Source organism: Macaca mulatta, chromosome 8 (assembly GCF_049350105.2).
Source record: "Macaca mulatta isolate MMU2019108-1 chromosome 8, T2T-MMU8v2.0, whole genome shotgun sequence".
NCBI lineage: Eukaryota > Metazoa > Chordata > Mammalia > Primates > Cercopithecidae > Macaca > Macaca mulatta.
Genome location: NC_133413.1, coordinates 80,385,347 through 80,411,394, shown reverse-complemented (window position 1 = coordinate 80,411,394; position 26,048 = coordinate 80,385,347). Strand labels below are relative to the sequence as shown.

Genomic DNA, 26,048 nt, shown 5'->3' with positions numbered 1-26,048 from the left:
AACGGAATCACTTAAAATAAAAAAATTGCTGCTCAAAATAACTGAGATCAAAGGCCTCTTATCTGCCTGTGCTTGTGAGTGGAAGGAATGAGTTGGAATAATTTTCTTTAAATACAGTGCTCTGGTGCTTTAAAGTACTTTGGCTATTTTTCAGGGAATATGCAAGTTGAAAGAGAGTTGGTATCGCTGTTGCAGTATCGTGGTGATGCGCGTGGATTGTTCTTCGTATCCTTTTGTTATCTGCAGTGCTGTGTCACCAAACGCATACAAGAGGGTGGCCTCCTATAATTATGCCGCACACCAGGGTTAATAGCCATTTGAGGACTTAGACATGTGCATAAAATGTTTTTCTGTGGCACCATCCTGAGTGCAGTCCCAGACCCTGAAACTGGACCTATATTAAGCTTGTAACCTTAAACTGCTGTGGGCACAGTTCTCAGCAGGGTTCACTGCCGTGTGTGGCAGCTGAGAAAGTGGGTTACACACCAGAGGGAATATGGGGGAGCCACGGGCAATCAGCAATGAGCTGGGGGTGGGGTGTGACTTGGAATTAGAGGGTGATAATTGAGAGACCAAGTTCAAATTTGTCAAAGGGAACAGTAAATCCAGGTCAGTTATAAGGAGACTCTGAGAACCCAGCAAACCCACTTGGAGATGGTGGTGGCCTGTGGAGGGCCTGGAGAAGGCATGAGGCAGGGATCTGTGACTGTAAACCATAGGAACCAACTCTGTAAATCAAGGACTCTATTGGGGTGGGATTGGGGGAGGTATAGATGCTCGCTGTGATAGGGCAGCCCTGAGAGTCTAGCACCAGGAGCCTATGGATGACTCTTCAAGGCTCTGCTGTAAGGACAAAGCTGCAGCTGCTTCTGTTATTTCACCCAAGATTCAAAGTCCATGTCTTCATCCCTTCTCCATTCAATAAAGGCTTATTAGTGCTTACAATCAGCACTGCTTAGGCACTGATAATGCATCAGTGAGAAAAACAGTCCTTGTTCTCAATGAGCTGACATTCCAGTGGGAGAGGCAGATAATGAACAAATATATAAAAGTATGCAGTGCAGTGATATGCACCTGGATGAAAACTGCAGCAGGGTGGATGACAGCGGGATGGAAGCAGGTGGCAGGTGCCATGTGTAGATGTGTGGAACACTGTGGCTTCTGTAAGGGATAATATTTGGGCAGAGATCTGGAAGAAGTAAGGGAGTGAGTGAGCCGTTGGCATCTGGGGAAAGATCTTCCAGGAAGAAGGGCATCTGAGTGGCCTGGGTTGGTCACCTGTCTTCTGATGAATCATGGAGGATGGGGCTTCATGAATGATGGGCTATCAGAACTGTGTGCAATAGGGGTGGCCCCCACCACAGTTGAGGGTGGTCATTCTTTCACTGAATTCTGCCCCCAAACAGAGAGAATGAATGAGAAGGGGAATTGCCACTTCCAAGAGATGGGGACAGCAGGAATGAGGTGGACAGAGAGGCCTTGGACAGCCTCTGGTACTCTGGACTCTCAACTGCATCCCAGTGACTAGTGCAAAAGCAGAGAGGGAAGAGGATGTGGCAGGAAAGATACAAGTGTTCAGGAGACCCAAAGACGAGTGCCCGGACTCCCCGTTCTAGATGCTGGAGCCTGCTCTCAATAGCACAGTGGACGTGACTTGTTCTTCTCCTGTCTTCTGAGAAACAACAGAAAACCATTTCCAAATGCCATTACGTGGTAGGGGAAGCCAGTTCTGTGCTACCATCACTCTCTAGGGCACTCAGAGAAGAGGGGCTGGCAACCTGCACACAGCTGTGTATGCATCGAGGCCCCAAGATGGGAGTAGGGTGCAGGTGGTGGTGGTCACTCTTCTCTGCCTCTCCCTGAGTGTGATCAGTTGCAATTCCCTGAATATAGCATTCACTTTCAAATCTGTGGGCCTTTGCCCACGTGTGCTGCTCAGCCTTTAGTGTCCAGGGTCCATGAAGCCTTCTCTGTCCTCCGTCCCCAACTAATTACAACGCATCATTTCTTTCCCACAGTCCACAGCGTATTATTGGTGCTTGTTGCACCTATTCACTGAACCTTGGATCATAGTGAGTTTTACATGTTTCTTTCCTGGAAGAAAATGCATCAGTTTGATTCACCTTTGCAATGACCCCTCCCTGTCCCAGTGCCCTGCATCACAGAGTGCATGGATGAGTGGATGATCTCTGAACTTACATGTGAATCCTTATTCAACCTTTTAGGGCATGAGGCCAGGAAGGAGGTGACTCTGCAGCCCTACATGATGCTGGTTTTGACTGGGTCCCTCAGTTTCCCAGGTCCAGGAAGGCCCATATCTGCCTGGCTGACCACCGTTAGGAACTCCAGAATCATTTCTTCTCCTTCCTTTTTCCTTTCCTTTCTTTTCCTTTCCTTTCCTTTCCTTTCCTTTCCTTTCCTTTCCTTTCCTTTCCTTTCCTTTCCTTTCCTTTCCTTTCCTTTCCTTTCCTTTCTTTTCTTTTCTTCCCTTTCCTTTCTCCTCCCTCCCTCCTTTTTCTCTTTTCTTTTCTTTTCTCTCTCTCTGTCACCCAGGCTGAAGTGCAGTGGTGCAATTATAGCTTACTGCAGCCTCAACCCCCATCACCCCACAGGCTGGAGGGATCCTTCCACTTCAGCCTCCCAAATAGCTGGGACTAGAGTCATGTGCCACCACACCTGGCTAATTTTTAAACTTTTTGTAGAGACGAAGTCTCACTACGTTGCCCAGGGTGGTCTTCAACTCCTGGACTCAAGTGATCCTCCTGCCTTGACCTCCCAGAGTGCTGGGATTATATGCCAGAATCATTTCTTGTGATTCAGGGGCATAGGTTTCCAAGCAGGTTGAATTATTTCATATAGATTGTAGAGTTCAGAGAGTTGGTCCCCGAGGTTGCAGCTGACTCCATGGAACAACCCAGTTTGAGATAATCCCTGATGCAGCCTTGTTGGGTTTTTGTGGTGAAGAGGGAGGAGCGTCTCTGAATTCTGCCAGGAATGGGGTGGCAGCCTTGATAAGTGGTGAAGTAGCTCCCGGAGCATGTTGCAGGGTGCAATTTCTCCCCATCTCTGGAGCAGCCATTGGGAAGGTCAACCCATAGGACCCTCCCCAGGGCCAGGCTGGAGCTGAATAAAGAGCCCTCTGGCTCGTCTTAGTGTCAGCAGTTATTCATCAGAGAACTTGGATTAGAACTCACATTTCTCATTACTGGATAATGTGAGAGAGCAAGCATAGGTTCCAGCTAATCCAACATGCCATGTGCTGAGTGAGCTTGAGTCCTGGAGAGAATGAACTCTAAACCTCTCAGGCTACCATCTTTCACCCACTGGACGAGCCCGAGGGGCAGCTGGGGCAGCAGCGACAGAGACCTCTGGGCGAGATATGCCCAGAAGAGGTGTGATGCTGCACCCAGCTTCTCATGAGCAATCACCAAAACTGATCACAAAATAAGCACCGCATAAGAGAAGAGTAAGATAAACACTGTTAAAGGAGATAATGTAAGAAGACTAAAAAGGAAAGAAAAACCATTCAACACTAAAAATAAGGTAAAATTAAGGAATATAACAAAGGTTTAAAGTTCTAAAATCAAGATAATTGCTACAAATAAATTTAGCCTCATACGAACAGCACTAAAAAAGTAGGCAAACTTAAAAGTATGAGAGATAGAAAGTAAGAACACATTCAAAAGAAAAACATGAAAGTTAATTTTTAAAATATAACACCCCAGGAAAATGTTTTAAAAGATAAAATACATTTAAAATGATGTAAGATCAGGTGGGGTGTGGTGGTTCACACCCGTAATCCCAGCACTTTGGGAGGGTGAGGTGGGCAGATCACTTGAGGTCAGAAGTTCAAGAGCAGCCTGGCCAACATGGTGAAACCTCATCTCTAGTAAAAATGCAAAATTAGCTGGGCGTGGTGGCGGGAGCCTGTAATTCCAGCTACTCAGGAGGCTGAGGCAGGAGAATCACTTGAACCCGGGAGGCGGAAGTCGCAGTGAGCCAAGGTTGCACCACTGCACTCCAGCCTGGGTGACAAGAGTGAAACTCCATCTAAAATAAAATAAAATAAAAAAGTAAGATCAAAAGCTAAAAGTGAAAGAGAGATTAGAGTATAATAAAGGTGAAATCTGCAGGAGAAAGTTAAAAATGTGATGGTAAATGGGATTAAAAATAGCAGTTAATGTGCTTTAATGTCAAAAGCAGAAGTGATCATAGAATAAGGGGAAGAGTCATTTAAGAAGAAAATTAAATACAAGTTCTGGTAAGGTCCAGGAGCTTGGGGCAGATCAGTGCAGGAAATACTGTGGGGGGTGGGCAGCGAGGAGGCAGCTAGGAAGCTGTAGCAGGGCCAGGCTTCTTGAGAGTCGCCTCTCGACTGGGGCAGCTGTGAGGTCTGAGGCCAGGGTGAGCTGGGGAGCTGGCTTCCCCTTGTGGAAGGTGGCCTTTTTGGAAGGGTCTGAAAAGATCAGAAACCCTTCCCATCATAAGTGGCTTCTTAACTCCACGAAAGTACACAGCTGAGCTGGGAATGATTTACAATGATACACAATCAATGATTTGTAAATCAATGATTTACAATGATTGTGTATATGTGGGTGGGTGTTGCAATCTTTACGTTGGGATCTGCTTCACTGAAAAAATGTAACTAACTAACTAATTAATTATAAAATAATAAAGACAGAGTCTCACTCTGTTGCCCAGGCTAGTCTTGAACTCGTGGGCTCAAGTGATCCTCCCACTTCGGCCTCCCAAAGTATTGGGATTCCAGGTGTGAGATACCGTGCCCGGCTGGGATCTAGTTCTTTGCAGCACATGCATAATAAAGCTTCAAATAGGTCATACAATCTTCAGAGCAATAATCTCAGCTAGATATTTGTAACAGCATAAAGCTGGCATCCATAGGGGAGTATTCTATGAAGTATGAGATAACCACATCATGAGGCACCATTTAGACACAGCAAATGTTATAGAAGAATACTTACTGACATAGAAAAAGCTTGAGATAGTTACACGAAAAAACAGAACTATAGAACAATAATTACTGTGTAATTCTAACTATTCAAAAAGTTTATACAGTAGATGAACATATGAATAGTACAAAATATTTATTACTATTGTTAATATGGTATTATTTGGGTAGTAGAGATTATGCTGATTTTTTAAAATTATTTTTTGTGCTCTTGAGAGTTCTCCCTAAATGAATCCATCTTATATTTAGTAATCATTAGGAAAAACCCTAAAGTTTAATTTAAAATAATTATAGAAACAGGCATAGACATGCACGTGTTCAACTCCAGAAAGATACCTTGCACTGGCCCTTCTGCAAGGAAAGAGAGGCTGGATGTTCTCTTTCCCAACTCCCATCCCAGCCTGTCACAAAAACCAGTTCCTGAATCAAAAATAGTGACTCCAGAAGAGATAACTTATTAAGATAACCTAAAGGTGTTAAGTATGTCATGTATTAAGTAATGTATGTATGTGATCTACACAAAATTAATATTTAATAATATTTATTAGAGAACGAGTAGGTAATTATTCAACATAAAAATCCAACTTAGTATTTTTTTCAATGTTTATTATATTAAGCATGTTACATGCATCATCTTATTAGGACTCAGAGAGAGTAACTTTTGACAAGGCACAGGTGTGGGCGCGGGGCTCTGATCTGATCTGAGGATGTTCACTTCAGTGCTTCCTGTGTCAATAGTTCAGTATTTTAGGTTTTGGGGCAGATTCAGAAAAGTGTGATTCATGTTGCCTGCCCTCAAAGTCTGTCTAACCTAGCTGGAAAGATGAAAAAAAGTGATGAATGGGTATGTAGTGATAATACAACAACATAATACAGTGGGCAGTGCAGATAATACTTGATGTGAGCCCCTAGGACAGACATTCCTGTGGCCTGTGTGGGTCAGGCGAGGCCTCAGTGAAGCACTGGGCTTTCAAGGATGGGGAGTGTAGCCCATGTGGGTCACTGAGCTAGCTCTAGGTCGAGTGTACATAGGATGTTCTGGAGAAAGAATGACCATGCGACCAGCAGACTCTGGGGACTCAGTCAAGCCTGAAGGGATGGTACCACAAGATGCCAGTTTGCTGACTGAGTGAACAAGGTGGAAGCACAGTCAGGAGAGAAATCATGTCTGAGGCCGAGGGAGGCAGGCTGTGGTCAAGGTGAGGACAGACATGTTAGATGAGCAGTGAAGTGATAGCAAGAGAAGGGAAAGAGGAATGATATGGTTGCAGGTGGGTCGGTATCTGCTAGGGACTGAATTATGTCCCCCAAGGATTCATATGTCGAAGCCTTGACCTCCAGTATGATTGTATGTGGAGAGGGAGCCTCTAGGGAGGTTGTTAAGGTGAGATGAGGTCATGTGCCTGGTCCCTAATCTATAAGGTCCTTATAAGAATAGGAAGAGATGCCAGAATGCTCTCTCCCTGTTCGTGTAGGGAGAGGAGGACACAGCAAGAAGGTAGCCATCCACAAGCCAGGAAGAGAGACCTCCTCAGAAGGCAGTGCTGATGACACCTTGATCTTAGACTCCACCCTCTTAAACTGAGGAAACCAATGTCAGTTTCTTAAGCCACCCAGTGTGTGGTATTTTGTCATGGCAGCCTGAGATGACCAACACAGTCTAAATCTATATAAGTTTAAGTCTGTGACTATGGGCAAATAACGAAATAACAGGAATTCCTTTGATGTGTAACCTGTACATCTTGCCAAGGTTGGGAGGAGGTACATCCAGACAAAGGTGGAATCAGAGATATAGGATAAGAAATAAGGGGTATGGTCATTCTTTTGATCATGGTATGTAATCAATCCATAAAAAATTCATATTGAATGCCTCCCATGTCCAAAGAGGCAAGGTCTTACTCTGTTGCACAGGCTGGAGTGCAGTGGAATGATCATGACTCATGCAGCCTTGACCTCCCAAACTCAGGTGATCCTCCCACTTCAGCCGGGACTACAGGTGTGTGCCACCATGCCTGGCTAGTATTTGTATTTTTGGTGGAGATGGGGTTTCGCCGTGTTGGTCAGGCTGGTCTCCAACTCCTGACCTCATGATCCACCTGCCTTGGCCTCCCAAAGTGCTGGGATTACAGGCATGAGTCACCGTGCCCGGCCTAAAACGGCTTATTCTTATATAGCCTGTGTGCCAGGCATTCCACATGCTTTACAGGTATTAACTCCTTTCATGCCTATGATAACCCTGTGAGTCAATACTTCTACCATCTCAGCTTTACAGATGAGGAAAAGGGCTCAGAGAGCTTAAACAACTTGCTCAAGGTCCTAAGATTGTTGAGAATTGGAGCTGAGATTTGAACACATGATTTTGGAGTCTGTGCTTTATCCACTATGTAGTACTATGTAGGATGTGATTCCTGCTGTCAACGATGCAGAGCTTCTTGGAAAGATATGAGATAACTATTTGACAGGATAAATAGAAATAAAAAGTAGGGCACATTTAATCTCAAATAAATGGAATGATTTAGCGTGCTCTCAGAGGGGAGTGGGCACTCCATTGCCTGTGAGATAATCCAATGGGGTGCAGGAAGGACAGATTGGAGCTTCTATTTATATTTATATTACTGGTTCATTGAATTCAAATGAAGTTTGAATTGAAGTTCAAACTTCCAAGTTCTTCATCAAAAGAGAAAATCAATGACGGTGTAATCAGATCTGATGGGACACGGTCAAAAAACATGAATTTATCAACTTCACCACATGAAATATGGGTTGATAGCTGCTGTTCTTAGCTAAGATGTCGGGAGCTGGTGTACACTGAGGAAGAATTTCATCATGACATCTACTGTTATTCATGACAGTAGAGTGTTCACTGGCTGCATGGGAGCAGTGAGAGTAACGAGCGTGTGAGTGCAGAGGGCTGTGTGCCTCCTCCACGTGCGGGGCACTGGGGACACAGCAGTGAGCACCACTGACAAGCATCTCTTGAGGAGCTTATGCTCCAGTTGGAGAAGACAGATGATAAGCAAGATGGACAAAGGAAATATGTAGTGTTAGGTGGTGATATATACTAAGGAGAAAAATAAAGCGGGAAAAGGGGTGGTAAGAATTGGGGAAAGAGTCTTTAATTTTTGAATAAGGTGGCCACGTCAGGAGTCAGTGAGAAGGAACTGTTTGAGTAACTACCTGGAGGGAGTGAGTGAAGGAACCGTGTGGCCATGTGGCGGGGAAGAGCATTCAAAACACACACACACACATACATACACGCATGCATACACACACAAACACACACACGTGCACATAGAGCAACTGCTAAGACCCTAAGGCGGAGATGTGCCTGGAAGGTTAAAGAACGAAGAGACCAGTATGACTGGAGCCTAGGGAACAGGGAGTGATGAGAGACGAAGTGGGGAGGTAAAGGAGAGGCTGCAAATGTGTCGGCAGGTCCCTGTAGCTACACGTGGGTTTCGGACTGAGAGTGGGATGGGAAGGCACTGGAGGGTGTGAGCCAAGAAGTGACATGATCTGGCTCATGTTTCTAGAGGATATTAAGGCTGCTGTGTTGAAATACATTGTAGGGAAGTAAGGGCAGAAGCCAGGAGACCAGCTGGAAGGCCTAGGGTAATTTTCCAGATGAGCCTGGACCAGAGTATTAGCTATGGAGGTGAGGAGAAGGAGCTGGATGCTGGATATAATTTGATGAGAGAACCAACAGGATTTACTGATGCATTTGAAGTGAGCTGTGAGAGAGAGACTGATAGTACCTACACATCACACAGAAAACGCTTCCATTCGAGATTAATACTTAAAACCTTTTACTTCTAGAGATGCATGAGGGAGTGTGAAGGCTGCTAGAATAGACAAAAAAGAGTCTACAGGGATTCTGAGGAGAAAGGCCATTCAGAGGAGGACAGTCAGGGGTGGACTTGATTGGACCTTGAAGAATGGGTAGGATCCAGAGAGTTGGAAAGTCCCAGGCAGGGTATGGTGAGGTCAGCAAAGGAAGGGACCTGGTTCCTCCTAGGCCTGTGCTGATCATGGAGCCTGGAGTACAGGCTTTAGATCTTACAGTTTTAAGATAGAATGGTAGCAGGAGGCCAGTTTGACCGGCACTTGAACTCCAGGTGGGGCAGTTTAGAACTTTACCTTCAGTCAGTAGGAATGACTGGGAGTTTTTGACTGGGGGAGTTGAGTGGTACGGGTTGGCTTCAGCAATTTGCTTCTCTTGTAAGCTCTGACTGAGAACCATTGGTTAATATATATAATATATATAATACACACACAGAGTAATATACATATACACACATTCTTATATAACTGTAATATATAGTTATATATTCATATGTATATATATATAATTGTGATATACAGTAATTATACACATATACACATATATGTAAGTGTATATGTATGCATATGTGTGCCGTGTGTGTGTATATATGTATCTAAATACACACAGGCACACATATACATGCATATACATACACAGGCACACATATACTTACATATATACACACACAGGCACACAGATATATATGGGAATGATTCCATTGGACTTGCTTGCTATATAATAGAAATAAATGTTTCTGGTTACACTGACAAATTTTAAAAAGCTTTATCTATATTTTAGGGAGTAGTTAGGGTTTTTTTTGGTGAATGCTATTTAATGAATTTTCCTCTCACTGGATAATTGTGTGTCTGGCCAATACACATCCTGCACAATTCCGTTTGCCACTCCAAGATGTTATCCTCAGGTGCCCCGGCATAAACAGTATGGCAGAAATACCCTTTTCCCTGTCTGTGTTTGTAAGATAGCCTCTTTCATGCCAGAAGAACTATTTTGGGAGAATGATTCATGTCACATTTTGGCCTCATTACAGTTTTAAGTTGTAAATGATGCCGGTTTGCCTGGAGGTGTAAACATAAGTGTTATCTTCATATGCATATGGGAATACCTGTAACAGAAAAAGTACTTTCTATTCTTGAGTTACAGTCTAGGTTATAAACAAAGAGATTAACAAGATCTTTATCAAAATTCTAATTTTATTGATGAGAAGCATACTTCCGAAAGAGTACTAGTTACCTGTGGCTCTGCCTCCATTTTCCATTTCCAATCACAGATGGAGAGTCAAAGAACTTAATGTCTTATTGTTATGAGCAGATGATTCTATAAAATAAACACTGTGCTTTCTCTTTTGAAATAGTGTGAAAAGTGAGAGCAGGTGTTAAATTACTGTCTTGCTGTTTGTGGTTAAAAGTAACAGGAGGTACAAAAATCATTCAAAGTGTATTTAGGTGTGAATGATAAAGTAAGGTGAAGCCATTCTAATTATTCCAGTTTGCTTTCTGGTAACTTTAAAGGATGTGGCAAAGCTTCCTTATTTACTCAGTGGTTAACAATGTATGACGACATTGGAAATGAGGAACACTTAACATCTGAGTTCATTACCAGGCCTTGTACACAACAGTGCCATAAAAGTGTTTATTGGCTGGGTGTGGTGACTCACATCTGTAATCCCAGCACTTTGGGAGGCTGAGGTGGGTGTATCACGAGGTCAGGAGTTCGCGACCAGCCTGGCCAACATGGTGAAACTCTGTCTCTACTAAAAGTACAAAAATTAGCCCAGCACGATGGCAGGCGCCTGTAATCCCAGCTACTGGGGAGGCTGAGGCAGGATAATCGCTTGAACCAGGGCGGCAGAGGTTACAGTGAGCGAAGATCACGCCACTGCACTCCAGACTGGGCGACAAAGAATCCGTATCAAAAAAAAAAAAAAAAAGTGTTTATTGATTTGTCCCCAGATAACTGAGTTCAAATAGGAAAAAATTAGGTTTGGAATGTGGCTAGATTTTTCTATGATTCTCAAGAAATTACATACCCTATCTTAAAATTTTAAAATTGACAAAATATTACTTATTTTATAATTTTAAATTATAAAAGTGAAAATTGAAAAACAAAAAATTAAAGGAATGCTAATGGATTTGTTGTTGTTTGCTATACATCCTTTTTTTTTTTTTTTTTTTTTTTTTTTTGGCGTCTTGCTCAGTTTCCCAGCCTGGAGTGCAGTGGTGTGATCTTGCCTCACTACAATCTCTGCCCACTAAGTTCAAGTGATTTTCCCACCTCGGCCTCCCGCGTAGCTGGGATTACAGGTGCACATCACCATGCCCAGCTGATTTTTGTATTTTTAGTAGAAATGGGGTTTCACCATGTTGGCCAGGCTGGTCTCAAACTCCTGACCTCAAGTGATCCACCTGCCTCAGCCTCCCAAAGTTCTGGGATTACAGGCGTGAGCCACTGCACCTGGCCTGTTTTTTTTTTTTTTTTTTTTTTTTTTGAGATGGAGTTTCGCTCTTGTTGCCCAGGCTGGAGTGTGATGGCGTCATCTTGGCTCTCTGCAACCTCCACCTCCCAGGTTCAAGCGATTCTCCTGCTTCAGCCTCCCAAGTAGCTAGGAGTACAGGCATGTGCCACCACAGTGGCTAATTTTGTATTTTTAGTAGAGATGGGGTTTCACCATGTTAGCCAGGTTGCTCTCGAACTCCTGACCTCAGGTGATCCACCAGCCTTGGCCTCCCAAAGTGTTGGGATTACAGGCGTGAGCCACCGTGCCTGGCCTATATGCACATTTTGATGGCAAGTTTTTTGGATACAGTGACAACCTTTTTGATTCACTGACAGTGAGACATACTCTCCCCACTCCCTTGGGCATGTGCTTTAAAAAATTATTTTCTGGTTCATCTGTGGTTGGTGCTTTCCATTTGGAACTTTTGACCCATGCCATTTAGGCAGATTTATTCATATTTGAATAAGATTCTTCAATTAACAGTAAACCAAATGCATTGTAACATCTTATTTAATTCTAAAGTGGTGGTTTGAAAAAATATTAGCAATTTGAGGACACTTAAGCAGTTTTGTCAATTCAGCTGAATCCAGCCTCATAGCAAAATCTGGCCTTGAATTCCCCCATCCTGCTAGAATCTTCTAACTATGATGAGTGACACCTACTTTTTTCTTTTTTTTTCTTTATGTTAGACATAAAAAAAAGTCTTCTCTTGGTTATTCAGTGACTGCCTCATTAACTAGCCTGGGTCTCTACTTCTAGAAATTAGAATTTAGTGGTTCTGGAGTGGGGCCCAAACACCTATATTAAAAAACAGGGCCGGGTGCCGTGGCTCATGCCTGTAATCCTAGTACTTTGGGAGGCCGAGGTGGGTGGATCACGAGGTTAGGAGATTGAGACCATCCTGGCTAACACGGTGAAGTCCTGTCTCTAAAAACACACAAAACTGGCCGGGCGTGGTGGCGGGCGCCTGTAGTCCCAGCTATTCGGGAGGCTGAGGAAGGAGAATGGCTTGAACCCGGGAGGCGGAGCTTGCAGTGAGCTGAGATCCAGCCACTGCACTCCAGCCTGGGCGACAGAGCGAGACCGTCTCAAAAAACAAACAAACAAACAAACAAAACAAAAGCCACCAAAAAAGCTCTCCCAATGATTCTGATGCTCTAAGAGGACAATGGGTAAATAAAGGGCAAGCTTCAAAACCAAGATGTAAACATGGACACAAATCTCCGAAGGTCCCCTTTTTTGAAAGTTAACTGTATTGAACTGTGACGTGTCTATGGTATGACAGTGAAATGAGAGAACTCCTAACATGTAATGAAACGTTGCTGTATTTCACATTTCCCCTTCTGTCTTCTCAGCCATCATGTATGTCATGGGAGCACTTGGCCCTGCAGTGGGATATTTATTAGGTGGACTTCTTATTGGTTTTTATGTTGATCCCAGAAATCCTGTTCACCTTGACCAGAATGACCCTCGTTTCATTGGAAACTGGTAAGTTCTGTTCTCTAATTTTTAAATTTCACTTCTTACTAACGATAGTTAAAATAATAGTACATTTGTATTTAAAATTTTTCCAATAGGGAGACAAAAAATAGCTGAAACGTGTCTGGGAAGGGGTGACAGGCAGGATAATAACATCCCAAAGAAAGCTACATCCTAATCCCCAGAACCTATGAATATGTTATCTTACATGGCAAAAGGGACATTGCAAATGTGATTAAGGACTCTGAGATTATTTTAGATGACCTGGGTGGGCCCAACGTAATCAAAGGAAAGAGCGAGGCAGGAGGGCAAGAATCAGAGAAGGAGATTTGCTGATTGAAGCACAGGTTGGAGTGATGTGCCTTGAAGATGGAGGAAGGGGCTGCGAGCAAAGAATGCAGGTGGACTCTAGAAGCTGGAAAAGCAAGGAAATGGGCTCTTCCCCAGCCTCCAGAAGGCACGCAGCCCTTTCAGCCATTTTACACTTCTGACCTCCACAACTGTCACATGAATCAGATTGTGTTCCTGAAGCCACTTCTTATAGCAGGGAGCTTATACAGAGGGTTTGGGGACACTGGCTTAATCCGCATTCTTCAGGTTTGGGGTGCTTCCTTTATAGCAGAGTGAAGGAAAAGGACTGCTGTGGCTGTGTGGGGACTTTCCTGCTGACTTTAATCATACCTTTCAGTATCTTTTCTGTGCCTTAAAAAAATACATTGTTTTCACTTTCTTATTGTATTTGTGTGTCTGCTTTACAACCCTCTCCCACTGCCTGGAATGCCAGTCCTGCTTTTCCATTGTCACACTCTCAGTGACCCTTTTTTCTTGCTAATATTTTGTTTCCTCACGTGTGCTAGAGATTTAACTGCTTTCTCACTTCCTAAGACTTAACTGTCTTGCAAAATAAGTGATGCTTAGGACTCAGAATGAGAACTTCAACTTTGGATGTTATGTTATTTATCCAAATAACAGAGTCGTGTTTGAGTTCTTGCAGTCCTCAACTTGAACATAATAAGTTATTTTTTACAATTGCAAGCACTAACTGAAAATATTGGTGTCCTGAATTCATTTCATGTGGGTTAGCAATATATATACATTGATAAGGCATTTTCACTTTATAGTAAAGAGAATGCTTCAGTATTAGAAAAGATACGTGCCAAGTAATTACTCACTTTTTTTTGGAACATAGATGCACATGGAGAAAGTAATTACTTTCTAGAGTGTCTTAGAGTACTTTGTTTTCTCTGTGTTTCATTACATGATAATAACATTGTAACTCTGAGGTTGGTAGGAATAATGTTTAACACTATTGATTTTCAAAACAGCTAACAGATACCAGTTGTTATACACACTTCCTATTTTCATAAGTAATGCTCTTTGAAGTTGGAAGTGTTATGTCTGGTAGAATTTTTAAATCATACAGAAAGGAGTTCCCCTGTCAGCGTTAGGGAAGTAACACAGGAGTTTTAAGTTCTTGACTCATAGTGAAATTTCTGGTCTTGTCTGTTTTCTTTCCAGTTCTGAAATAAATCAGAGTAGAGACTTTTTTCATTGTCAGAAAACCAGATTAATTAACTCTATTTGTGAACATCCAGCATATGTTCTGTGTTCTATTTAGAGGTCCTTAAGGAGGGCACAGTGACAGGGAAACATCTGGAGGGAAAGATGGGGAGAACCAACTCGGGTAGGGAGAAGGAGGGAAGGCAGGAGCTTTAGTCTTACCAGTGCTTTATGCTGTCTTTTGAACTGTTTTTAGGAGACGTTAGTCCAGTTGGCAGCAAAATTGAGAGATGAGAGCTGGGTATGGTGGCTCATGCCTGTAATCCCAACACTTTTGGAGGCCGAGGCAGGTGGATCACTTGAAGGTCAGGAGTTTGAGATCACCCTGGCCAACGTGGCGAGCCTCCATCTCTACTAAAAATACAAAAAATTAGCCAGGTGTGGTGGCGCATGCCTGTAGTCCCAGCTACTCGAGAGGCTGAGGCAGGAGAATCGCTTGAAGCTGGGAGGCGGAGGTTGCAGTGAGCTGAGATCGTGCCGTTGCACTCCAGCCTGAGTGACAGAGTGAGACTCTATCTCAAAATAAATAAATAATAAATAAATAAAATTGAGAGATGAAGAGTATATGACCCTGAAGCCATATTCCCCTGGGTTTAAACCCTAGTCTGCCACCTAATACCTATGTGACCTTGGGGAAGTTACTCTGTGCCTCAGTTTTTATAATCCATAAAAGAAGGTAGTTATGGTACTTATTATCATAGGGTCATTGTGAGGAATGAATGAGTTTACATGTCTGGCACTCTAAGTTGTTCCTGCTGTACAGTATGTGTTAGCTATTCAGTCCTTTGAATCTAATCAGCGCTGAAGTAATTTTACCCATTTTTAATGGCTCAATGTTAGTTCTACACATGATAAAGACTGTCAATATAGAAACATATAATGAGGGTCTATTTAAACACAACTTTGAATTTTATTGAGTAACTACTTGTAACAGACTTCTACCTTGAACAAAAACAGTTATTTGATGCAATGTTATTTTTTATGATGTATAGCAGCAATGATAAGTTTTCAATAGGTGAATGACGAGAGGGAGAAGACGGAAGGAAGGAATGAATAATGCTAAAATGTATTGGGTGCTTATTTTGTGTCCAGCATTATATTAAGCTCTACAAAAATTCTCATTTAAGCCTTGTAACAACCATAGGTAGTCACTGGTATTATGTGCATTTTGCAGCTGAGGAAATTGATGTTCAGGGAGTTCAGTAATTTTCCATAGGCCTCAGAGTCAGTGAGAGCTGAGAAAAGAAACTGACCCAGAGCAGAGCTCTCAGTCTATTCTCTTACTGGCCCCCTTAGTGAATGGTCTCTGAGTCACGGTTCATGAAAGGGATTTAGGTAGCTTGGCTTTTCAAGTGTAGCTAGTATTGATGTGTCTTTTTCCAACATGTACTGCACACTTTCTTGTCTCACTCAGCTTTTCTCAGAGTCCTCTTTAGTATCATTATTATATCATGTGTTGTATCGATGTTATTTGAGACTGTTGAAGAATGAGTCAGTTTGCTCTGCTTTGAAGCGACCCCACACTTTAGTATTATTTTTGTATTATTTTTGTTTATTTGCCATATTTCTCCCCTTCCTGTTACGCACCTTCACTTTGGGCTATTACAAGTAAATTTTTAATGTTTGCATATAATTTTAAGTCAATGGCTGGGGCTGGGATGGGCAGGGAGGCTGAGTGCAATGCTATGTAAAAAGCATGCCGGGTGCAGTGGCTCACACTTATAATCCCAGCAGTTTGGGAGGCTGAGGCGGGCAGATCACTTGAGCCCAGGAGTTCAAGACCAACCTGGGCAACATGGTGAGACCCCCCACTTCTCTATAAAAAAATTAAAAATTAGCCACTGCACCTGTAGTCCCAGCTATTTGGTAGGCTGACATGGAAGGATCACTTGAACTTGGGAGGTCAAGGCTGCCGTGAGCCATGATTGTACCACTGCACTCCAGCCTGGGTGACAGAGTAAGGCACTGTCTCTAGAGAAAAAAAATCAAAATGAATAAATAAATTAATTAAAAAGCAAAGCAACCACACAAAACTAGCTATCATGAACCGATTGCTAATTTGGGGACAGACATTTTATGACGTCCATCATAACATTGTCTTATTTAATTTCGATGATCCCCAAACATACTTATTACCCCTCTTGTAGATAAGAAGGCCAATTTGGAAAAGCAAAATAATTTTCCCAGGATCCTATAGTAAGCAAGTGGTAAAGACAGGATACAAACCCAGATCTGTCTGAAGCCACAGCCCATGAGGTGTCCCCTACAGTACACTGCCTGCCCTCTTCTGGAGAGAGTGTGAGAGCTCAGGGAGCTGCAGGGATTCGGGGGACTGGAATGGAGAGTTTGTGGAGACTGGCTCCAGAGGCAAGTGAGCAGTGCCTGATGGGTAAGAACCTCGTAAGCAGCCAAGTAGTAAGAGGGGCCAGGCATTATCATAGCTATGTTCTCTGTAGACAGATGACCTTTTAAATTATTTTTATTTTTATTTTTGAGACAGAGTTTCACTCTTATTGCCCAGGCTGGAGTACAGTGGCAAGGTCTCGGCTCACTGCAACCTCTGCCTCCTGGGTTCAAGCCATTCTCCTGCCTCAGCCTCCCGAGTAGCTGGGATTACAGGCACTTGCCACCATGCCTAGCTAATTTTTGTATTTTTAGTTGAGACAGGGTTTCACCATGTTTAGCAGGCTGGTCTCGAACTCCTGACCTCAGGTGATCCACCCACCTCGGCCTCCCAAAGTGCTGGGATTACAGGCGTGAGCCACTGTGCCCAGCTGACCTTTTTAAAATCAAAACTGTCTCTTTCAATTTATTTATTCAGCAGATTTTTTTTGAGTACCTAATCTGTGTCAGGCACTGGGCTGGTGGTTACATTCTGAATAACTGAGATTGCTGGAAGTCTGCCCTGAGCAAACTTCTCAAAATAAAGCCCTTTCCTGACTATCTTAAAATCTTCATTTGATGTAACTTTAAATATCTTTGAAAATAGCACACTTAATTATTAATGACTAATTGTAGGAATCATTCTCTCAACTGTGACCTTTAGTAGCTGATAACAGCACTTAATAGAAACTTATTTTAAAAAATGAATTTTCACTTTGCAATGGATCTATATTCTTACTTGATTGAATTCAGTATTAATACTTATGATGCTGCTTGCATTCTGCTTACAATTGATGGGAATGTGTTGACTATTTCTGAACTTGGAAGCTTGAATGGCAGAGTTTGGAGGTGAGGAATCGTAGTTAGAACATGGCTACCCTGTTAGGGAGGGCCAGGGACCTCTGATTGCTAAGGAAATGTTGAAAGGGGACTGAGAAATTGATCCACGGGGCATCATGCAGTCAAGAAGCCCAGGGCTCTAATACTACAATTTCATTCTACTCTCTGTATTTGCTTCCCAGTGCTCTGCAACGTGGCAAGCTCAGGTGAATTTAAAGACAGAAGTGTGAGTCTAATAGCTCCTGTTCTACTTTTCTTGGGAAGCTTTCCAATACACATTCATTTCCCTTCTCTGAATTTTGATAGCACTCATAATCTGTACCATATAATCTAACATTTAATTATATGCATTTTGCATTTTTTAGAGGTTGTTTCTTATATTTTTGGCTTGTTTATGAATAGGTTGTAGGTTCTTGACGGCAAGGGCTAAGTTTAAATGTCTTTGTCGGTAACCCTCATACTTGGTGAAGTATTGTGAAGGCCAGCTAAGTGGGCAGCAATACATTCTTTTATTTTTTAAGTCTTGCTCTGTCACCCAAGCTGGAGTGTGGAATGCAGTGGCCTGATCTCTGTTCACTGCAACATCCACCTCCCAAGTTCAAGTGATTCTCAGGTAATCCCCGAGTAGCTGGGATTACAGGTGCACACCATCATACCCGGTTAATTTTTGTATTTTTAGTAGAGACAGGGTTTCACCGTGTTGGCCAGGCTGGTCTCAAACTCCTGTCTCAGCCTCCCAAAATGCTGGGATTGTAGGTGTGAGTCACTGCACCCGGCTGGGTCAATGCATTCTTAAGTGTTTGCAGAAAAATATTTGAATATTCTCAATAATGTAAAACATATTTCACATGGGATATTAATGCTTTTCTTATGAGAAAGAAATGTCTATATTGGTCCATATAACATGCTATAGTCTACATTATTTTTCTATTGAATTTATAATTTAGTGATATATCATAAAATACACATCATAGAAGGTTAGCAATGCTAGCAGAACTAACTCATTGGTGCTCAAAAACACTTGAATGAAATTCTAATCAGGTTGCTGTTTATAATATTCAGTATAACACTAGTATAATTATTGAGTAGATTTCTCATTTACATCACAGAAAGGGAGAATTCCTTCATTTTCTTAGTTTGCTCAACTTCCCACTGCTTTACAGTTGATTACAAAAAGTTTTCTCGAGAATTTTTTCACCACAAACTTCTACTTTGCTAATTTGTCCTCACTCACAAAAGAAAAGCCATAAATGCTATTCACATTTTCCAATTTTTTAGGTGGAGTGGATTCCTCCTTTGTGCCATTGCAATGTTTCTTGTGATATTCCCAATGTTTACTTTTCCAAAAAAGCTTCCACCTCGACACAAGAAAAAGAAAAAGAAAAAGTTTTCTGTTGATGCTGTTAGTGATGACGATGTTCTGAAGGAGAAATCAAACAACAGTGAACAAGTGGACAAAAAAGTTTCTTCTATGGGATTTGGAAAGGATGTCAGAGGTAAAGTATACCTCTTGAATAAATACATGCATGGAGCTTTGGTCAGTGCTACTCAAAGTGTGGTCCCAGGCCAGTGCTGTCTACCCACTGTCTGTGGTTGGCTTGTGGCCAGATAAGTACTAAGATTGAGAGTAAGTGTTGCAAAACTTTTAGAAACTTGACAGAGTAATTTTTTTTGTGTTGCATCTAATAATAATTTAAAAATTAAGCTTATATTTTGTTATTTAAAATTAATTTTTAAATTATTCATTTGTGTATTTCGCAAAAGTATTAGTAGATGACAGGCTAGAAATCATAATTTTAAAAAATGGCTTTTCCTCACACACAGTTTGAGAAGCACTGATTTAGATCATAAAGAAACAGGTGTCTATATATGTTATTTACTATAATTAGAGATGTCTGATTTTTAAAATATTAAAAATCAAGTGCATTGTGCCATGGAGGGTTTGTTTCAGGGGAATAATAGTGGCTTTGGTGTGTGGTTTGATGCCTACATAAGTATAAAACCTACCACTAGAAAGGGATCTCACTTAGCAGCTGTGTCAAATGCTTGCATATAGGCTCAGAGAAGGGTGGCCAGGGGATGGGCCTCCAAACCCAGTGTAAAAGTATTCAGAAGGTCTTGGTGATGTATAGTTTATTTTTTTCATTTTTATTTATCTTAAAAATGCTGATTATATTAAGCTAGATTAGGCAATCTATAACCTAAACAATTTGAAGTGATCATGACCAGACAATATTTGTTCAGTGTTTCGTATATCTGTTGAATGAAAATAAGTCCCTTTAATTCTAGAAACCTATAATGTGACGCTCCCATTAGTTTCAATTTTGTTTCCAACATTCTCTGAATTGATTTTTTTTGGTATAAATTATGAAGCACAATATTTATCAAGTGCTTTCATCAGTCAAGGTTGTGTTAGGTAAAATTTACCTAGGCACGTTATCATCTCATTTTGACTGTATACACAGTGTGGCCAAAGAGGAACATTTCCACCCTAGAATAAAGTTACTCATATGTTACAGACATGTCCCTATGGCCTAAGAATAATAACAGTTAGATTGAACCATTTTTAAAGACTGTATTTTTTGAAAGCAAATGAAGTGCTATTTCATTGAAAATGCTTCTTTCCAGTTACATTTTAGATTTGGCCCTCTCCCTTCCCATGATTTTGTGACACTGTGTACTTTTGGAACTGTGCATGACTTCTTATGCTCTAATAACATAAATTGTTCTCTGGACGCTGGCATGGCCTGATCTCTTCCCATGTGCACTGGCCCATCATTTTTGTGAACCTGCTATAGACCATTATGGCTACTATCAAAAGAGTGATTTTTTTTTTTCACAACTCAATTGAGACAAGGTTGATGTCAAAGAATTTAAAACATAGCAATAGTCTTTGTGATTCTTTTTTTTTTTTTTTTTTTTTTTTTTTGAGACGGAGTCTCGCTCTGTCGCCCAGGCTGGAGTTCAGTGGCTGGATCTCACCTCACTGCAAGCTCTGCCTCCCGGGTTCACGCCATTCTCCTGCCTCAGCCTCCCGAGTAGCTGGGACTACAGGCGCCTGCCACCTCGCCCGGCTAGTTTTTTGTATTTTTTAGTAGAGACGGGGTTTCACCGTGTTAGCCAGGATGGTCTCGATCTCCTGACCTCGTGATCCGCCCGTCTCGGCCTCCCAAAGTGCTGGGATTACAGGCTTGAGCCACTGCGCCCGGCCGATTCTTTTTTTTTTTGAGATGGGTCGCCCAGGCTGGAGTGCAGTGGTGCGATCTCCACTTACTGCAATCTCTGCCTCCCAGGTTCAAGCAATTCTCCTGCCTCAGCCTCTTGAGTAGCTGTCATTACAGGCGCCCGCCCATGCCCAGCTAATTTTTTGAATTTTTTTTTTTTTTTTTTTTTTTTAGTAGAGATGGTGTTCCACCATGTTGGCCAGGCTGGTCTCGAACTCCTGACCTCAGGTGATTCACCTTCCTCGGCCTCCCAAAGTGCTGGTATTACAGGCGTGAGTCACCATGCCTGGCCAGCCTTTGAGTTTTCATTTATGGAGACTATAAAGTAGACTCAAAGGGAGAAATAAAGTCATACATAAGATAAAATTATATGTTTTATAGCTTAGGGTTAGGTGACTTGAATATGAAATATATCATCTATTGGACAGTATAAAAAAGTGGGGAGAAGATTGGTATCAAATACCAACAGCAGATACAACTGTTGCTGGGAATGAAGTTCTTTTGGAAGATGCAGTGTAGACAATGCGATCAATGCCCTGTTCACATTTTTGGACCCTACCGTTTTCATGGCGGAGGTCCACTAACTGCCGGGACTGAAATTATTTGCCTGAAGTTTTTTTTTTGTGGGCTGAGAAAACTGCTTGGCTCCTGCTTGAGGCGGTTTTCAGGTACCAAGGAATGAAACCCCTGGCCTCCCATGCCCCAGATAAGTCTTAAGCGGATGACTGGATAAGCACCGCGGCTCCTGCCCCTCTTGGAGGAGGCAATTCTGAGGTGTGTCTCTGTGTCTTTTGTGGGCTCTCCTCCCTTCCAGTGCACTTCCACCATGCTCTCCACCCAGCGTTCCCTGAGTTGCCCAAATAAATTATTTGGACGTGAACTCTTGTCTCAGGTCCTGCTCCTGGGGAACCCATACTTAGACATGCAGTTTCAAAAGCGATCAGGGCCATTGAGAATTCAAAAATGGTTTTGGAAATTGAATCTATACACTATTTTATGGGAGATCTTCCTGTACTGCCAGGGGTTGCTTTTCTTTGTCTTCTCTATGCTCAATGTGATGGTTCAAGATATTTTCTTTTAAAAACAAGAATAAGAGGAGTCTTTGAACGGTGATGGGTAGTTGGTTTATAAAATCTGTTTCTATTCTGATTTTCTTATGAGTATTTTTGATAAAGCCTCCTTTTTTTACCCTATGCCTTGATTATCATGACTAATCCTACTTCTGCAGCCAAATCTCCTGACTGGGACACACAACTGATTCATTTTATTATTTCCACTTGTACTGGATTCTCTAATCATATCAAGACTGGAACTTCAAGAGACACATTATCTTGTTAGAAAGAAATACTGTTTTAATTGAATTATATTGAAAATATTTTGCCAAAAATGACATTGATGATATTAAAATAATGTTCAATTAGAATATTTAAAATTAATTCATTTTTATCTTGTATACATCTATTTCCTTTAGTGTATCTAACACATATCACCTGAAGAAAGTGATTAATATTTAATATAATTTTCCAAAGGACAAATTAAATCCCCAGGAATCGTTCTGCTATTGACATCATTTTTTTTTTTTAAACAAAGCTGAGATTTATTATTGAGGTCTTGCCTTAAAGAATGATTCATAGAAAAGTCCATTTTGAGTTAAATCTGAGTTTGACTCCCAGATCCTGCTTTCCCTTCTATTTTCTGGAGTGGGGCTTCTTTTGGACTTAATTTTTAAATTTTTTATTCTATTTTTATTTTATTGAGACAGAGTCTCTCTCTGTCACCCAGGCTGGAGTGCAGTGGTATGAACTTGGCTTGCTGCACCCTCAACCTCCCAGTCTCAAGTGATCCTTCCTGGCTCAGCCTCCCTAGTAGCTGGGACTACAAGCCTGTGCCACCACACCTAGGTAATTTTTGCATTTTTTGTACAGATGGGATTTCACCATGTTTCACAGGCTGGTCTAGAACTCCTGGGCTCAAGGGATCTGCCTGCCTCAGCCTCCCAAAGTGCTGGGATTACAAGTGTGAGCCACCACACTTGGATTTTTGGTCTTTATTTTGTATTTCAAATTTGGATACCAATATTAGTACCTTCAAAGAGGAGGTAGAAGTTGGTAACTTATAATTCCTTAAACAGAAAATTATTGGCCAGGTGCAGTGGCTCATGCCTGTAATCCCAGCACTTTGGGAGGCTGAGGTGGATCAACTGAGGTTGGGAGTTTGAGACCAGCCTGGCCAACATGGCAAAACCCAGTCTCTACTAAAAATACAAAAATTAGATGGGTGTTGTGGTGAGCACCTGTAATCCCAGCTACTTGGGAAGCTGAAACAGGAGATTTGCTTGAACCCGGGAAGTGGAGGTTGCAGTGAGCCAAGATTGTGCCACTGCACTCCAGCCTGTGCAACAGAGGTGAGACTGCATCTTAAAAAAAAAAAAAAAAAAAAAAAAAGGAAAATAAAATTATTTGAGCCATACAGAATGGTGCCCTTTTGGGAAGTAGTTCTACTGCAGAGAATGTTAGAAGAAAATATAAGTCCACCTCCACATTTTAATGACAGACATTGAGAAAAATCTGACTCAGTGTTTTCATACTCTTATTATAAATTATGCAGGAATAATGCTGATTTAAGACACCACAAAGGGGAAAGTAGAATTCTCAGTGTATCTGCATTACATTCCACAAAGAGATTAGCATTGATTCCATCAAAAATCTTACCAATAAAAATAAACACTTAAAATATTTAAGTGAATCCATTTTCCTGAGGTTTGAGGTCCAGCATTTTAAAGCATTCCAAATTTAACTGGGCAGCTTTCTATCTAAAAAACTTTTGGTGGCAGTTAATCATAAGAAGGATTTTACTTTCTATGTCCACTTTTTAATCTTTGAAGCTTAATTGCTTAGTATTATTAATCAAGCATAAAATTTAACAGATTTTTTCTCTGCTAGAGTTTTGTCTGTTAGAGTGCAATATATTTAAAATCCTAACTAAATAAAATAGTTGCCCTGAGGTGATAAACTGATTTAAAGAGGCCACTGAAAGTTAGAGAATTTTGCTCATGGAAGGATAATGCTGGTATCATTGAATTCACTGAGTGTTCACTCTATAGAAGGTGTTGTACTCCATGCTTTTGTTATAAAGTTGAGTGAGCCATGGTTTACCCTCCAAGAGCTTAGAGTCCACTGAGGGAGCCAGGACAAATACAGATGGAAATGTATTAAAGACCATAAAAAGAGAACAGGTGCAATGGTGTGGAGGTTCAAGGCTGCAGAGGGAACATCTAGTTGAGGGATCAGGAAAAGTTATGTGGAGGAGGTGGGATTTGGGATGAACCTCGAAAGACTGGGAGGATTTCAGAAGGTGGAGGTGGGTGTCAGGTATATTCAGGCAGAGAGAGCAAAGACCAGAAACTGGGACTGTGTAGATGTATTTGAAAGCACTGAACAAGCGTTTTGTGGTTGGTGCGTTGGATATATGTGGCAGAGACCAGGGAGATGAGGTTGGGAAGGTCAAGCAGGGCATATGGTGGAGAGCGTGAGTTCTAGTGTGAGTTCTCCGATTGCTTTTCTAATGGGGAATGGGGAGGTCTGAGCCGGTGTTTGGTAGCAGTGGAAGAGGTAGATTAGGGAGGAGGAGGAGCAGATTGTCAGGAAGGGGCACAGGTAGACAGCTGCAGACAGAGCCCGGTGGGGAGGTTTCCACTAGTAGAGAGGGAGAGCACAGCAGCCTGCTAAACTGGCCCTGCTGCTTTGACCCTTGCTGCCTTTCTACCTGTCTCCCACTCAGCAGCTAGAAATGTTAAAATGCCACTCCTTTGCTCAAAGCTCTGTGGTCTGCCAGCTCATTCACAGACAAGTCCACTCCTTTGTGACCTATGATTTAACCCCTGGTTACCTCTTCGACTCTTTCTCCTTTCAATCCCATTTGTTTATTGTGTGTTCTGCTTCAGCTGCACTGGCCTCATTGTTGGTCCTCAAACATGCCAGACACAGTCTCACTCCAGGACTTTTACACTTGCCACACATGTGCTGGGAATGTTCTCTCACGTTCCTCAGTGCGCTTCTCACATGGCCCCTTTCCAGTGAGGCGTTCCTTAGCCACCCTGTTAAAAATCGCTGACCTTTCCTCCAAGGCTTCTTACCTCCATTCTGCCTTTGGTTTTCTCCTTAGCACCCATCACTCACCTACCGTGGATTGTACTTACTTATTTATTGCCTCCCCAATGAGAAAGTAAGCTCCTTGAAGACAGGGATTTTTTTTTTTTTTGGTCCATTACATTTCTGCTGAGTTTACACCACCTAGTAAGTACATAGTAAATATTTGATGAATGAATTATTGAACGAGAGGAGGGAAGAAGGAGGTCATTTCTTTTTCTTTTTTTTTTTTTTTGAGACCATCTGTCTTTGTTTCACTCTGGAGTGCAGTGGCGTGATCTCTGCTTACTGCATACGCCGCCTCCCAGGCTCAAGCGATTCTCCTGCCTCAGCCTCCCAAGTAGTTGGGATTACAGGCACCTGCCACCACGCCTGGCTACTTTTTGTATTTTTAGTAGAGATGGGGTTTCACCATGTTGGCCAGGCTGGTCTCGAACTCCTGACCTCAGGTGATCCACCGCCTCGGCCTCCCAAAATGTTGGGATTATAGACATGAGCCATTGCATCTGGCGAAAGAGGTCATTTCTTTAGGATGTGACAACTGGTATGGGAATAATGGAGAGAGAGGTACCAGAAGTGGTTATAGGGTTTGAACCTCAGGTAACGGGGAGAGGAGCTAGTTGAGAGAAGCAGAAGGAATAAATTCTGAACTTGAGCTGCCTAAGAACACCCAGAACCATTGTATATGGTCCTTTGCTAGGTGTTTTGGAACAAGTATAGTATGAATGTGCTCAGGTCAATTTTTGACCCAGCAAAGAGGAATCACTAAAAGCTACATGCCTGGGCCCTGTGCTCTTAGTCTTCCTGCATACATACTTCCCTTGCTAAATTGCCCTTTATTTTGTGTTTGCAGCTTTATTGAAAGTTGCTGCTTGAATTCCCCATATTTGCCATAGGATGGTTGCTCAGTGCCCTTTATATAAAACCCCTTTCCAAAGATCAATGGTTCTCGAACCTAGCCTACATCAGCATCACCACAAACTCTCCCTTAAACCCAGGTCTCTAGGCCCCAGTCCACAGTCTCTGATTCAGTAGGTCTGGAGGGGGGCCTGAGAATTAGCTTTGTTTTTTTTTAACAATTTCCCAGATGATACTGAAGCTGTTGGTC

The 26,048-nt window shown here is 42.1% G+C and overlaps 1 protein-coding gene across 2 annotated transcripts in view; it reads left to right on the top strand.

Moving 5' to 3' along the window:
• Window positions 1-26,048, top strand: part of SLCO5A1 (solute carrier organic anion transporter family member 5A1) — a 159,898-nt gene that overhangs the window by 54,741 nt on the left and 79,109 nt on the right. For both annotated transcript variants that reach the window (XM_015145540.3, XM_001099565.4), the window contains exons 3-4: window positions 12,663-12,795; window positions 18,847-19,064. In XM_015145540.3, coding sequence (XP_015001026.2) covers window positions 12,663-12,795; window positions 18,847-19,064 — 351 coding nt within the window. The remainder of the gene's footprint in view (window positions 1-12,662; window positions 12,796-18,846; window positions 19,065-26,048) is intronic.